The following is a 16,991-nucleotide window of genomic DNA, read 5'->3' on the forward strand; positions in this document are numbered from 1 at the left end:
AACGTGTTGAAAAGCATCCAAAACCTTGACAAATTTTGTAGAACTAATTTGGCATTAATCAGATGCTCTGCCATGCTTGTTATTGGTATGGTAGCATAGCCAAGCAGCCAATAACACTAGCTGCACTTAACCACTATGTAACAGGCATCGACACAGGCATACTGCTGTAGATTGTTTGAGGGGGACTCTTGACAAACAGGAAAATGAATCTTTTGACTAAAATTCTCAATATTGTCAAGTCATGCTAAATGTCATCAGTTACATTGACAAGTATGATGACACTTGTTGTTCTACTAATATAATGGAAAGACTGCCTTCTAAACTATAAAAAGTTTGTCCTTCTAGATTTTTCTTGTTTATTCACAAACATAACCTTCCATGATTTTGGCCTTTGTGGGCCAAACGTAAACAGGCCTTTTATTTTTGGAAGTCAGAGTTGCACTGTGAGGTTTGGCTCTTAAAAGCTATATAATTAAGTTGGAACTAAAGTTAAACCCAACTGTGATTAGCGTTAACAAGCCAGCAGACAGCGCTGCACTCCGGGCCTGTCTCTCAGATGCTGTGGCCTGCAGCATATATACGGCACAGTCCTGTTTAGAATTTGGAGTCATATATATACATTTACACACACATACATTGTGGCTTTGGTAAGAAAGGATGGTTGTCACAATATTGAGATATAAAAAAGAAAAGGAACTGTGAAATGAAAATGTGGGCAATTTTAAGTAGAAATTTATTATGACTGTTCACGAAATAGACTTGTGTGTATTTGCTAATATATTTCAAGGGAATGCAATATTTATTGTGAGAAAATGTAATCCTTCTTCGAAGCAATGCAAAAGAAAAGATTTCCCCATGTGCCCTATTGGACTCCGTAGGAACGACAAGTTATAAAAAACAGGGTAGTTTTTTGGGAACAATATTATTTCCCCATGATTACCACTGCATTTACCACAACAAATCTGTCCAAAAGCACAATAAAAACTGTAGTTTAAAAGATTTTTACAGAAACAAAAAAGCACTCCCACAGGCTTCTGTCATTTAAAGGTGGGATGTTATATAAAATAAACCTTTTTGAGCTTTATATCATGTTATGTTATTCCTTTATCAAAAATGCAGCTGGCGTGTTGCTTTGATTCTTTCATTGTAAGACCTGAAGGAACTGTCTGCTGAGCTCATCATATAAACATCTTCTAATTATAAAGCTCCCAAGGAAAGATGTAAATGGCATTATGGAGGAGCGTTGCCATGCTCAGGAGGGTTTGTGTGGAAAAAAGTTGGAGCATCTGAAAAAGGCAATTACAAGGCATCAAACTGTGAAGTCAAATTTCTCTTAAATCCATACAGCATTTTTATAACAATTGAAGGCAACAGGTGCCTGATTGTGCTACAAAATGACACTACGGACATCCAGAGAAAGAAATCCTCTTAAAGCAGTAACAAATATCAACAGTTCAAACTAGAATAGAGTTCAGAAATGCTAACATATAATGAAAAGGATTGATATTTTTAAGGAAATTTTCAGCCTTTGTGTTTTCAAAAAGGTAAAGTCCACTGAGGACATGTCTAAATGTTGTACTTAAGTAATTTAAGGCCTTTTAGCTAAAAATTCACTCACTCAGCTGAATAATGTGTGATAGCAGTAATAACACATGAGGCCCCTCTATTTCGCTGTGCATAGTGAAGTAATGGAAATAAAGCTGAATGGACTCTGTTGGGGTCTGGAACATAGGAGGTGCAGAGGAGAAACTAATTTCCCCAAGTGCTTTCGTCTTGTCTCCTGCTATGAAATGTGAGAAGCTTATTGTGTTCTTCGGTGTGTGTTAGTGTAGGTTTGTGCTCACACACAACCAGCCTGGACTGTAAAACAACACTTGGTGTTAGCTTAGTGGTGTTAATTAACATAAACTGAGAGGCTAATGCACCTGCAGGGAGAGTCGGATAACATACAGGTAGAAACTCGTAACACCCTGAGCATGTAAAATATGAGCCAGTTATCCTAGGCTGGGGGTCTGAGTCCTCTAGTCCAAAGAGCCCTTTTTGCCCTCAATGCAGCTAAAATACCCCATTTGGAGGCACCACACATGTTCCATAACAATCTTTTGAAAAAGACAGCTTCTCATTTTTAATAAACATCTATTATATGTCATTTTTAAAGGGGAAACATTTTTATTTGACTTTTTAATATAATATACCAACCAACATACGATGTATACATTGTCTTTCAAAAGATATTTGTGGAAAATTATATGAAAGATGAGCACATCATTTCCAAACCTAATGACAAGAAAAGTATCACATATCCACAAATGCAAAACCTCTTGTTGTTGTATCCATATTTAGAAAGACTAGTTTTATTTTTTTTAATTGTCTTAATTAAAGTTCTAAATAACAACTGTAGAAGGCTCTGGAGCCACAGGTTGCAGATGGTAAGCTTTATCCTGGCAGTCATCTGTAAAGACTGTATTTATACCGAAAGACTCGACCCATTTGTAGTTGTTTAAAACAGCTGGGATGTTTGGATCTCCTGAGTTTGTATCTTCTGAGTTTGTATACTCAGTTATTGGTTGGATGGCGGGCCAATTTATGAGCCAGTCCATAAATTCTTGAGATATTGTCCATTTGCCATGTTTTCACATACCTGTCTAAGTTCCAAGGAGGTGAATCTGTGAGCAGTGCTGCCTTGCAGTCAATGTGTTGAAGTTGTGACACTCAGCCAGCAGCTGAGATGGGCAGGGAAGAGTTCGAAGTCAGCAGCTTGACGTTGTCAGCTGTATCAGGAAACTACTCACTTTAGGGTTGTGTGTGAGCATGAAGTAGAACAGATCTGTAAAGAGAAACTGAACATCAATTAACCTTTAGCTCCAGTCAGATATTCATTCATAATAATTTAACAGTTTAAAAGTTGGCTATTAATGCCATCCCTAAAATCCAAACCTGCTCAGTTTTAATTGGGTTAAAATAAGAAATCTGAGACAAATTTAGCCCTCAGGACTCAGCTGTAATGATTTCTAATGCCTGGACATCTGCAGACAGTGTTTGCATATCCATATTTACATCTGACTAATTTAAATTCAGAGCATGAGTTTGCACTGACAGAAATATGAGAATTAAGGCACATTTCTATCACGGTTTATTGTAGTACTTTGGAATTCCTGCCTTTTAAGTTTTGGAGACATGGCAGTTGTTTTGTTTGGTTTTGCTTTTTTTAGCAGTTTGGTCATTAACTGATTGTGATGTCTGTTGGTTTCTAAAGATGGCCGACCTTTCTTTATCCCTGCCCAGGACAGAGGGATTAATAAAATCCATGTATGCCTGCGTTGTGCAAGCAGCCATACAGTGTGGGCCAGACGAGAGGGATTTTCCCATACTGCTTCTGCTGCGGCTGCCCTAGATTCCAAACAATTGTCTCAATACAACTTGGCTATTATTAGAGCTGTATTATCAAGAGAGATGGACTGAGAGGAAAAAGGAAGGAACATCAGGCAAGGATGTAAAAGGAGAGAAACATACACTTGTTTCTCTGGCTTTGACATCTTCTTAAAACTTTTCTTTTTCTCGTTGATTAGGGCAGATCTAAATATATTGCTTTATCAGGCCTAGTTACAGAAATGAGTCAGATTTCCATTTGACACCGTAAAAACAGGAATGAGAAGTGATGACATCTCTGCCTCTGTTTGTTGGATATGAAGTCTTTAAGTCACTGCAGTCAAGCCGTGCAGAGTGGGATGGTCAGACAGCAGCAGGTTGGGTCAGTCAGTCAATCTGTCTGTCTGCTGTTGGCTCGTCTCCAGCAGCACAAAGTTTATTTTGCTGATCAAAATCAATGAGTCAACTTGTTGCTGTCGTCTCATCATACATCTACACTGCCATGCTATTTTTGGACCTGTTCTTACCCCCTCTCCTCCCACCCGGTCTGGACCACACACCCCTTGAGGAAATAAATTAGTAGTGTTTGAGCAGCAGAGACATTGAATTCATCACTCCTATTGGTTTCCTTAAGCTCCATCTCTGCCTTACCAATTATCTTTCTACCATTTCTGTTAGTTCTGTTCCTCTCTCATGGGGGGTTTCTCCCAGACCTCCACACAATGCTATACATCCTCACCATGTGGATCAGTCTTGTCATGTCCATTCCCATGTGGTTTCCCCAGAGAGAACCAACCCTGTGGAAGAAGGAATGTCTCTTCATTCCGTCATTGGGCATTACTTCAGCTTATTGTGTTACTCACACCCAATGAGCCAACACAACAGAGTCCCTCACCTCCTGCAAATGGTCCCAGTTCTCTGCAAAGGTTCTTGTTAAAGGGGCAATGTTTTATAAAATCGACTTTTTTGAGCGTTACATCATGTTATAATGTCATTCTGTCATCAGAATAATGGGAAGCAGAGTAAAAGCTTCTGGGCTTCTGCCTCGCAAACAGTCCCTACACCCAGGCTGTCCCCCCTCTCAGCTCCTCCAGACTAGCAGCAGAAATTTGCTAACACGTGGTAGAACTTTCCATCAGATGTAGCTCATTGTAAGAGATATTTCTTAGTGTAATTCCAGTAAAAACATTGTCAAAGGATTAATGGAGGAGCCATGTTGTTGTGACTTCCCGACATCAGAGTTCCAGAAAGAACAGGTATTTTTAAAGAGACAGAGGCCCAATTTAAAATGTGTTAAACTGTGAAATAAAATTTAGTATTTGTTGTATACACTTTTACAACAACTGAAATTAACGTAGTAACTTGATTGTGCTATAAAATTCAAATATGTGACAAAAAACACAGAATACTGTCCCTTTAAGAACATAGTTCATTGACTGGATCCAGGGGGAGTATCTACTTTGGCTGCAGCTCTATGCAGTGCATTGACCTACTTAAACCGTGATGGGTGATATTAGAAGCTGTGGTATTTAAAATGTCTTACGGCATAAAAACCATCACCTTTCCACATTATGTTCTTGTCTTCTGAAACAAAGTTATGGGGAAAAAGTTAAGTTTGCAAATAGTATAAAGTTTGTGAAAACTTTTGAATTACTTCTGCCAAAAGGGCAGATGTAACTCACAAAGGACATTTTTGAAACAATTTACTGGTGTGCCTCAGATTTGTATTGATTTGCATATTTCAGTCTGTACTCTAAAGATGGAGAATATAAATTCTGTGTATATGTGTGTGTCTGTATATGAGTAAAATAGCCAAGCATTAATAGCTTAAATAATTCGATTATCACCTATTAAATTAAAACTCACTTGAGGCTTAAGCATTGTGCATCTGACACACATTAATAAATATTAATTTAATCTCTGAGGAAATGATTTTTATTGCTTTTGATCTGTTAGTTCTGTGGGTCAAAAATCTCCTAGCTGAAGTCCATGAAGCTGCTCTGTTGGTCACCGCAGTGTGCACAGCATTGAGTGTGTTGATCTGGACTGGATTACCTTTCCCGTTACCAGCATTGCAGAACTTGCTGCACAGAGCTCTGAAATGGGTTTGGTTGTATTTCATTAAGTGTGCAGCAGCAGCAGCTTCTTCTGCTTTGGTTCCACCTTTGCATCATAATCACCTCAGCTTGCACAGTGCACCGATGTGAAATCATGCAGCTGATTGAAATACACAGACCTGTTGAGGAACGTTGTTGCCATGGATACAGATTTAAATCCTAAATGATTCAGCTCCCATCCACGTTTTTCACTTCTTCTACCGATACAGATATATGGTTTCTGTGTCTGAAACCACATGTCTGTATATGAGCAGTATCAGAAAAGTAGTGCTGAATTGACTTACATTGTTTTTTTAAATGCAGACAAATGTACCGAATTACAAATTTATTGAAAACTCTGCACACACTTAAAAACCATTAAAAAGTAATTTAAATAAATAAAAATCACAACTTGCATTTGCTCAGTTAGTAGGAGGGTGCACCAATAGCAGTTTTTGGGCCGATTGATAAGCCTGACCTGGCGATTTTGATTTTGACTGATACCAACTTTTTTTTGTTCTGTCTTAAATGTTGCTACACATTGCAAGAGAGTTGCTGACTTGGTAACGGTGAAGTGACTGTTGTTAACTGCAAACGTGCAGACATGACCTGGCGTGCTGGCCAGTCAGTCTCTCACAACAGAGCAGAAGAGGTCAAAGGTTGATATGTAGACCTTTGCTGAGGGAGATCAGATTAGTGGATAAGATCAGCATGCATTTACCAACCAATCACAGATCTCCCACAGTTAAAGAAATCCACACCAACAAATCAGCTGGCTGATAAATTGGCACTCTCAGTTAGTGCTATTATAACCTCGAATGTAAAATAAATATTAATAAATAACTGAAACTAACAAAAACAATAGATTCATGACTTTTGGCAAACATAAAAAAATAAACTGCAACAAACCTTTGAAATGGTTCAGTAATTCTGAACCATTTCATCAAACTGAGCATTTGGCTATGCTCTGTTTGCTCCACTGCCTGGCCCTGGTTAGTGCTTTTGTGTTTTCCACTGCATTTATGGATACCTGTTTCCTAAAAATACAAACATTTACTTTACATTTCAAAAAAGATTATTTAGAAACCTTTTTTTTTTCTTTACACTAACCTGTTTCATTATTTCAGACCCTCCTTCTCCTCACATATTTCTACCTATCGTTGTTCTGACCTCTTGACTTTTAAACAGATTTCAGAATGGGTGAAACTGAGGGGATTGCAGAAAAAATGAACAGAACCCCAGATAGCTACAGTTTCTATGCTGTGACCAGAACTTCTCATACTAACACACGCTTGCCTATTTGCCATGAAGCATAGAATTGGACCAAATAGATCTGTTCTTATGGATTGGTCACATTGTCACTGATACGGACATTAATATTGGATGGTGCGCCTCTAGTGACAACATTGTTGGACATGTGCCAGTTTTAATCAGATTATTTGTTAGAATGAGAATTGAAAACTTGTTGCCATAGCAACACAACATATGTTCAGCTTTATTTTTCCATCTCACCTTGTAAGGATGTCTCATTTCATCAGAGACATGCTCTGGCTTCAGATTGTAAAGGTTGGGCATCTGCAGTAATGATAATCTGAAGTTTACACAGCGGCGTGTCCAACATGCTGCCACTGCTGCTATCAGATGTTCCAACCCGGTCATTAACCAGCAGCCTGCTGCACTCCCACGCAGCTCACACATCACTGCATTCAATTCTGCTGACACATTGGCATATTTAATCATTTACACACAAGTTCACATTTCATACTTTAACACATAAATAAATTATAACATGTTATAAAATTCTATAGTTAACTGAAACCAGGGTGTTAATGTCCCTAACCTGGTAAATGCTCCCAATAAAATAAACAGATGCTGACTTGCGTCTTTTCAGATGAGAAATCAGACTGCAGGTAAATAAAGCTTGCAAAACCAAACAGTTTTATAAATAAAAATAATTACTATTAAGTACTAAATATGGACCAAGCTTTAATTGACAGAATCCTGGATAAATGTTTTCACCAGTCATGTAACATTTCTATATCTATAACCAGTCAGATACATAATCTGCATCTGACAAAGAATTACTACTGTATATCCAGGGGTATTCAGTGGTGGTTGCAGTATGGACAGTCCAGATTGCAACATCCAATCAGGTCACAGAGAGGTCCAGGACCTTGAAAGATCTCCAGTCAAGAAAAGAGCAGCTAACATCTCTGCAGACCCTACACATCCTGGACCCAAACTGTTTAGACTTTTACCTCAGGTCAGTGTTACAGGGCAATGTTTGTTCAAACAATCCCCCACAGAGACTGTTTTCCAACAGGATGTTCTTCTAATGAACACTTAGCAGGCAGAGCACCATGATGTCTTTCTGTTTTGTGAAAACACTGTACAGGTTTGCTCTTCTCATCCGACATGAAAGGTCCAGACATTGTTGACCTTTCTTTACCAGACCAGAGGTTTGGAGGGACCAGGTCAAACTGTCAGTGATCTGTATCCTCGGGAATCTAATGTTCCTGACCCGCTTCACTGCGGCATCATTGATGAGGAGGGGTGTGTGACTTAATAGATTATTTTCTGAAATCAACAATTTCTTCTTCCTTTTTTTTGTTGACATTCAGGGTTAGATGGTTTGCATCATATCAGTCCACCAGATGTTTCACCTCCTCTCTGTAGGCCAGTTTGTTGTTGTCCCTGATGAGTCCCACCACTGTAGTATCGTCTGCAAGTTCGAACTGATCCTGGCTTGGCAGTCATGGGTCATCAGGGTGAAGAGCAGAGGGCTCAGAACACAGCCCTGGGGACCCAGTGCTGACAGAGATGACCCTTGAAGCATTTTTATCAACCCTCTCAGACTGGGGTCTGTCTGAGAGGAAATTAAGCACCCAGTTACACATGTTGAGCTGAAGTCCAGAAACAGTATTTGCACGAATATTCTTCCTCTCCTGGTGTTCTAGTGCAATGTGGAGGAAGCAGTGTCCTCTGTGCAGCGGTTGGAACGGATCAAAAGAGGAGGGAGTTTTGAGATGATGTGATCCTTCACAGCCACAACACTTCATCAATATGCAGTTTGTTATGGATGATTCATATCATTTTCAGCAAAGCAGGCCAACTATTTAAAATATTTTTGCTATATTTATTTGAAAGTAAAGTCAGAAAAATAGACATTTGAAAAAGTTTCAGCTGTTTGTGTATGTATTGCATATTCAGACAATAAAGTTCTGCCATAACTGGTTAAAAACATGATTGATGTTAATAATTAAAGTGAATTCATAATGTAGTTACATTTTAATATAATTTTATCAATAAAATTGACTAGTTTTAGTTGACAAAATTTTACTGCAACTGGTTGACTAAAACAAAAACAATTCTGATGTCTGAATTGTGACTACAAAGACTAAAAATAAATTGCATCTTTCTGTCAAAATTAACAATGATCAGACTTTAGACTCAGCTGGTTAATTATTAAATCTACATTTAAATCAGTATTCCCATACTTGGTTCTTAGAGTCTCCTTTGTGCAGTCCGTGTTTAGAAACAGCAGCCTGATCATTTTCCTCCTGCAACATCTTGCTTCCTTCTGGCCCTGTCTGGGTTCACCAGAATGCTAAATAAATTAATGGGTGCTAATACAACAGATCTGTTTGGACAGATGTGCCTACTTAGTCGATGTTCCTCTTCTTGATACATCATATACTAACATACATTAGAGGGTTGATCTGCTGTGGTTCTCAGTGTTGTTTTAAACCATTCTGAGTGCTTCAGTTAAACTCTAGGTTTTGTAAAAGAACACGTCTGTCTTTATACCCAATTATCTTTGATATTTCTAATTTTTTAAAACAATATTATTTGAACTGCTTGTACTTCATTCCTGCCCAGAGAAATCAACTTGTGTCTTTTCTATGACTGTCTGCATTACTTAAAGCAAAGCTGAGTCTCAGTCTGTGGAAAAAGAGCCAAGAAGTTGCTTGAAACCTCATTACCAGAGAATCAAAGTAAGATTAGTTTTATTGAAACACCAACATACTACAAGGTAATTTAACAAAATGGTTAAACTGCTAAGGAATATTATATGCAGGCTTGAGTGATTATTGGATCTGCATTTAAGATATAAATACGGCACTCAATAATCCTGACATCAAGATGTGATCAACACCTGTTTGTGTCTTTATCTTCAGAAAGACGCTGCATTGTTGTAGCAGCAGTAAGACTTGCAGCCTCTGTTTTTCCTACTCTGTATTCTGTGAAGCTCCAGTTTTCCCTGCTGCAGTATTTAAGAGGCAGATTTGGCTGCTCTCTCCACTGTGGTTGGCTGCTCTCATGCTTCATGCTCATTGGCTCCCAGGAACCTCTGGTGCAGCCAGCCAGAAATCAGCTCCTCATCTGATGGTGATGGGCAGATTATACTCCACTGCACCACTAAAACCACATTTAAATGACAATACACACACTGCTTATTAATGTTACAGTTAACTATGGTAATATATTGCATAAATCCAAAATTCCTCATAGCATATTGCTTATGGTTATCATCACCCTGACTTTTATTCCCAATTTGTATGTAATATTTAGACAGTCCTAAGTATGTGGCTTCATGCCGTACTGTATAATGCACAGAGAATGATAATTTGAGGACACCTGATGTGCAGATGTTCTTGTTTTATTTATATAGCACAAATTTACAACAAATGTCTTCTCAAGGCACTTTAGAAGAAACGTTTTTTGGTTTAAATAATCCTAATTAGTACATCAAGTTTAGTTCATTACTCAAATGATATTTAAAGGGGACGTATTATGCGTTTTCAAGGCAAATGATGCCATTTGTAGGACTATATTCATATATCAAATCTGAATTAAGAGATTTTATTTCTTAATCTAATCGCTTAAGTTCTATCCCCTTTCTCTTTAAAAACTCCTGCTCTTTATTAAAATCCACCTTCAGAAAGTCATCGCAACATGGCTCCTCTATTAACCCTTTAACAATGTCTTTACCAGCATTTCACTGAAAAATAGCTCCTATAAAGAGCTATTTATAGCAGTTCCACCAGGTGTTTGCTAATTGCTGCTGGCTAGTCTGAAGGAGCCGAGTGGGGAAGTTGCTCTGTGAAGCAGAGGCTCTAAAGCTGGAAACTGTACCTCTGAGAATGAGAGACGTCTGGAAGGCGCGGCTAGGTTCAACTAGGCATTTTGAACAGCTGAATAGTTGCCATGGAGATCAAACTTTCATGAACCATACCTGGATTGTTGCTAATCCTGGTATGGTTTTGATGAGGGAATAACATTATAACATGATGTAAAGCTAAAAAAAAATATCAATTTTACTTGAAACTGTGCCTTTAAAACATTCCTTTCTGGCCACAGATTGCATTTAGTTGTTGACCTGCAACAGCAGACAGTCGCTGGCATTGCTGTTGACTTTACAGCAATCTCTTTTGATCCCATAATCCCGTTAGACATTCAGTGGTCTGAACTTGGTCCAGATTCCCCTAAATTTATTCCAAAGAGTATTATAGATAATGCAGATAATATTAACTTCATTATGCGGCCAGGGCCTTGGTGATATAAAAAGGAGCATAATAATATATGATCTTGCAGAACTGTATTTTATTTTCAAGTCCATAAAACTGACTATTCGCTTCCAGATGGTCAGCTGTTTTGTACATAACTTCACTGTCCACAGATGCTTAATGTAAGTGAGTACACTATGACATCCTCAGGGCTTTTATGTTGCTAAATGGTTTCCAGCATCAGACTGGGACTGGGCTCCAGGCGCTGCTACAGGATTCTATTAAAATAAAAGCAAACGATGTGGAGCTATTTCATTCAATGGCATTAAGTATGTGTGTGCATACAGTCAGGGAGGGGAGTATTTGATGGAAGGAAGTAAAAAGATCTCCAGTCCTCTGAAAGGAGTTTTGTCTCCATCAGACTTTAGACAGGAGAAAAAGGAGGGTGATTTGAAGTCTGGTGCACATGAAAATGTGGATCCCAGTTTGCTTGCAAGTGAACACTTGTGTGGTTCGCTTACAGTGAGAAACGCAAACAGACTATTCAGTGATGCCAAAGAAAGGAAACGAACCCTCGGTACAGGGTAATATGTGAAATACATCAGTGCCCCCCTTCTGCTCATATCATGCAGCTTCTTGTGAGAAATCAATCAGTTTAAATTAGAAACAGGAAGACCAGGTCTGCATGGATCTGGTTAGTTTTCATAGTGAACAAGTGGTGCTGGATGGTTTTCTGTTTCTTTGTGTTTTTCCCTCCTGTTCAGTCATCATCAGGCTGTATGAGCTGCAGCTGTTGTGACTGTATCACTTGGTCCACTTTGATTAGTGCAGTGAGAAAGTGAACCAATGCAAATGAAGTGGAGACATTTCATATCATGCTTTTGACAACAGTAGTGTTGGATGTCCAGACCTTTTTAGACTCACTATGTCTGGCTGATGGCAGAATGGGACAAGTTCCCTATGATAGCTACATTCAAAAAAATTGTAATCACTTGGAAACATTTGATATTTTTTGCCCATTATTTCAGACAGTGTAATTCTCATCTCAAATAGATTCATTACACACAGTGAAACAGTTCAAGGGTTTTTCTACAGAGAATGAAACTTCCAATTTCAGGATCTCAGAAAATAATTTTATATGTGATTTTAATAAGAAAGAATGTTTGAAGCAGAAATGTGAGGCTTCTGAAAAGCGTTTCTTCATATGCACTGACTCGTTCCCTTTCAGTCATATTCAGAACACATTCATATGAATCCTGAACAGCAAAGCAGAAGCATGAGCTTTATTTTATCGGTAGACTGAATTTCTTCCATCATTTTAACAGTGGGTTTTACCTTTCATAATTTTCTCCTCATTTTGACAGTTTGCAACTTTAAAGACATGTCTGTGTGTTCCATTTATGTAGACAGGCCAACTAAACAAAAACACACACCGGGCTCCAGCCTCAGCTCATTAGTATCAATTGGTTAAAAAATCCTTAAAACGGCACACAGAGCCACAGCTTGCTCTCACTGCAGCTCCCAGTTACTACAGTAACAGATTCAGTGACAAATCTTCCCCAATCCTCATGTATCGTTCTCATCTGAGAAGTCAGTGTAGTTCTTTTGATTTCTTTTCGTTGAGGGCTGTTTGATCATTTTTCACAAGAGATATTTAGTCTCAGATGACTCACAGCAAAAAGACAACAGATTCACCAGGAAGACCCTTCTCCTCCTAAAGCTTTACCATCATTGATGAAGGATGATGATAATAATTATGATGTTATCAAATGATTGATAGCTGAACAAGTTGTTAAAGATTGGTTCATTGTCTCAAATGACTGATTAGTTTCAACTCCCATCATTCTCAGTTGATGTCATAAATGACTCTGCTTCGATTGGTTGCTAGTATCCAGATGCAACAATGCTCCAAATAATATTTCCAGTTATGTTTTTTTGTCCTTTTAATGAGAAACCAGATCAAGAATAAGAGTGACTAAAGTTTTCTCTGACTGCATGAAGCATAGATGAGTTCAGAACTGCCCCCACCTGTTGCTAGGCACTGCTGCACTTTTCCCTTTTGTATGAGGCAAGTAAAAATGGAAATGTGTTGAAAAAATTAAAAAATATATAATATATGATTACATAATGTATGTATGCATGCTTTATTTAACCAGGAAAAATAACGGAGATTTAAAAAAAAAATTCTTCCAAGAGTGACCTGGCCAAGACAGCAGCAGTAAAACATACAGCAAACCCAAAGTACAAGACAAAATCCACAAAACGGACAACCAAGAGAAATCACATCGTTACCCGTTAGGCATTACAGAACCAGGTGATCTCATTTCTCTGTTCTTTAGAATTGATTGGTAGCAAGAGGTGAAAATTTCAAATCCTTCTGCAGGTATTCCATTACTCCAAAAATGTTTTTTTGTAACTGTAATATTCAATATTGTATGCTATTTTAGGAGCAGCATGGATAGTTTTTCTGTTTTAAAGGAGACTTATTTTGCTAAATTCAGTAAGTTCATTTTTTGTATTTCCTTTTGGTTCTCTACTGCTTCTAGAAATGAAAAAACATAAATAACTGATTACTATCACCTCAGCTGTATTCTGACAATAAGTTGATATGTTTTGTCTGGAAATCGAGCCATTTCTAAAGCCTCCCAATTATTAAATATTATTATTATTGGCATGCACTGGTGTGCACTGTGCAACCCAAGCTGAGCTGGTCAGCTGGTTTTCCCGCTCTTTACACTATGCAATGGCTGCTGGGAAATAAGGTGTTTAGTTGTTGATTCACCATGCAGAAACCTCTGCTGGCCAGGACTCTGCACTTCTGCTTCTGGATTTCACTCAGAGTCAAAGATGGCCGGTTGGATTATTTTCATCTGTTTACAGCCATTTGCACATGTATGGTGTAAACATAAATTTGGAGGGCGTGGCCAACAGTGGCTTATTTGCATTTAAAATGATGAGAGCCCTTAGACTGCTCATTTTGAAGTGTTACAACAGGCAGAACTGAGCAGAATGAGAAATGATCTGAGGATGATTTCCAGTAAAAACATAATGAACATGGTTTTTATAGCCCACAGACCTATCATAACTAGATTTAAACAAAGTATAACAGGTCCCATATAATTACAAATAATTAGGTCAATGTTTTGCTTAGTGCAGTGAGAGCAGTAATTTGTGTGAGAATCGCATCCCATATCTTTATATGTGTAGAACTTTCCTTATATGGCGCTCAGTATCCTGAACATACTCATCCCCCCAGAAATGGCATGAAACTATAGAGTAAGGTCAGCAAATCTAGTTGAATTACTACGTGAATGAATGAGCCATTGTTTACAGCAAATGGGGAAAAGTTGCTCCAAATAATCGCCTCATCAGAAATGGATGGTGATTGAGGGCAACTGTGGAATGCAGGAGGAATAAACGGCTGGATCTGTCTCCATCTGTCATCCACCGTTCTCTGAGGTGGAGGAGTTCCACCTCCTCCACCTCAGTCCTGGAGTGACTTTTAATGATTTGGTTGAAACAAAGTAGGAAATGCGTCCAGGAGGGAGAAGAGGCAACCATGATATCAGGCAGTAAGAAAGTAAAGGCTTTAGACGTGTGGAGAGACTCCAGCAGCCGTAAACAAAGAGCCAGCCTGCTTCCCTTCACTGCCTTCTGGCTGGGAGTGATCACTCAGTTGACTGCAGTGGGGCATTGTGGGAGGGGAGGAGGGCGGGAGATGCACTCTCTGATCCCTTTTCTGCTCTGTCTTCCACTCTGCCTGCAAAGAGAGGAGAAGAGAGGGGGAGGGGATGAAGGAGAAAAAGGATGGAATCAGGAGACGAGGGAAGGGTGGCTGATTCATGCGCACATCTGTGCACTCTAGCAGTAATGGATTATCTTAAAGAGGGCATGGAAAGGTCTCAGGCTGCTGGCAGTGGATGTTGACTTCATCAAATTGCATTTTCTGTTATACATTAGGATCTGACGTAAAAAAAAGAAAAAAAGCCAAAGGGTCTGACTTTATGTTTTTCTGATTTCAGCTCTGTTTAACTACCAGCCACTCATTTAGTTATGATGGGCCTTAGAATCACTTTGAAAGATACTTTGCAATTCCAGGTCTGGTATTCTGGAATCTGGCTTATTTGTATTTAATATGTAATAACCAGCTAACCAGGCCTTTCATCTTTTTAAAACCTCTTCCTCCTCTCCCCCCACCCCCCGAAATGATTAATCGAAATCATCTTGATGAGTCGATGCCAGAAATAGTCAAATTCAGAACTCAATCAATGGTTAGCTAGAGTATACAGACACAAAAACACCATTTGCTGAAAGAACAGCATACTCATTAATACTGCACAAAACAGAGACATTTTGCATTTAATATGAAAAAAAAAAAATTCTTGTAACCCTGTTGATATGTTCTGCCCAGAACTAAAGTTGGATTCACCTGGTTCCAGTTCTTTAAAAAGAAATAAATGAAAATCCTATTTTACACCTTTCACATTATTATTATTAAATAATCCCCAGATCAGGAATGTTGTTACTGAATTTTAAACAATAAAATGTTTTCTCATTCAAACAAGTTGTTAAATTATTGCATTTTTAATATTGTATAGAAAACACTTAAGTTATTAAATGAAAACTGCAGAATGATGCCATATCAGATTAATTGTCAGAATAATTGATTCCTAAAATAATAACTGGCTGCAGCTCGAGAACAGATCTTTAGTTGCTGAATATGGTAGCGGTTTTATCATCGCTGAACACTGTCTCATTATCTTCTTCTCATAAAATGATGTTAACAGGAGTTGCTCTGTCTTCAGGTGTATGTGGAATTTGATGACCAGGAGTGGGAGAAGAGGGAGTGGGTGAAGGTCTATGAGGATTTCCAGCTGTTTCTCCTGGAGCACCAGCTGGTCTGGGCAAAGAGGAAGGAGGGAGCAGCTGGAGGAGCCGGAGCTGGAGGCCTTCTGCAGGGAACCAAGGCCAAGCACGTCCAGTGGCCTGCACTGGTAAGACCTCACCTTCCATTTTAGGGGCAGGCGTCACATGACCGGCTCTGTCATGACTGACCTGGCAGGATAAAGAATCCATCTCTTGGAGATATTGCTATACATGTTGTCTGCTCTGTCTTTCTATTTTAGACAGTCTAATTGTTATCAGTCTTTTACATCTTCTGGTAAACTTCATAAGGCATCTTTATGAGGTTGTTTGCCAGTTTGTCTGGGTTTTAAAGTCTTTTCATAAATCTGGTCAAGTTGGCTCAGAGCTTCACACCCTTTCACACGCCACCTTAAATCCTTTTTGTTGGTATGACGTTGACAAAGCCTGTTCTTGCTGTGAAGCTCGGTTCACATGTGCCGTTGACACATGTACATTCAACGGCACAACTTTTGTTTTTGTAATCAGACAGGTTCAACTTTTGCAGCATTTATACTCTGTGGCTTACTGTTTCTCCTCACGGAGACCAAGGATTTGTCCCCTCAAGGAACAGCGGCCCCCACAAGAATATAAAACCCTAGTCCACACATTTACCCTTACACACACACATACACATATTCTCTCTTTTCTTTGTCTCAATTTTATGTCCATACTTCTGCCAGATTTGTTTCTCTGTGGCAGTGAGGTTCTGTGGTTAATCTTACAGAGCAGTGCTGTTAAATAAGGGGGTTCAGTTGAGAAAAATGTATGAAATCAACAAATTCTGTGCTGGCTCCTTGGAGATGCTCTGTGTGTGTCAGCTGTAGAGACATATATATATCATAAATTGATCTTAGAAGCTGCTTTGGGATGCAATTTAGTTTGTTCCTGGTTGTTGCCCTTCTGTTTGTCTTCCTGTCTATTTTTTTGTACTCCAGCTTCCATCCCTGCTCTGCGCTGCTGTTGTCATAGCAACAACATCAAAGGCTCATAAATGGATGTCTTTGGAAAAAATAGAATGGAATTAGATCATTTTATGCATGCATCCTTCCTCGTACATCATGTTCTAGCCTTCTTAAAAGAAAAACAAAGTCATATGGAGTAATTTTTTCACGTT

At 38.7% G+C, this 16,991-nt stretch overlaps 1 protein-coding gene across 4 annotated transcripts in view; it reads left to right on the forward strand.

Moving 5' to 3' along the window:
• The window catches only part of jmjd1cb (jumonji domain containing 1Cb), a 96,770-nt gene that overhangs the window by 33,165 nt on the left and 46,614 nt on the right, over positions 1-16,991 (forward strand). For all 4 annotated transcript variants that reach the window (XM_055021168.1, XM_055021169.1, XM_055021170.1 and 1 more), the window contains one exon: positions 15,778-15,966. In XM_055021168.1, the coding sequence (XP_054877143.1) occupies positions 15,778-15,966 (189 nt within the window). The remainder of the gene's footprint in view (positions 1-15,777; positions 15,967-16,991) is intronic.

The sequence above is a fragment of the Poeciliopsis prolifica genome, unplaced genomic scaffold (assembly GCF_027474105.1).
Source record: "Poeciliopsis prolifica strain line A6 unplaced genomic scaffold, Auburn_PproV2 SCAFFOLD074, whole genome shotgun sequence".
In the NCBI taxonomy this organism is placed as follows: domain Eukaryota; kingdom Metazoa; phylum Chordata; class Actinopteri; order Cyprinodontiformes; family Poeciliidae; genus Poeciliopsis; species Poeciliopsis prolifica.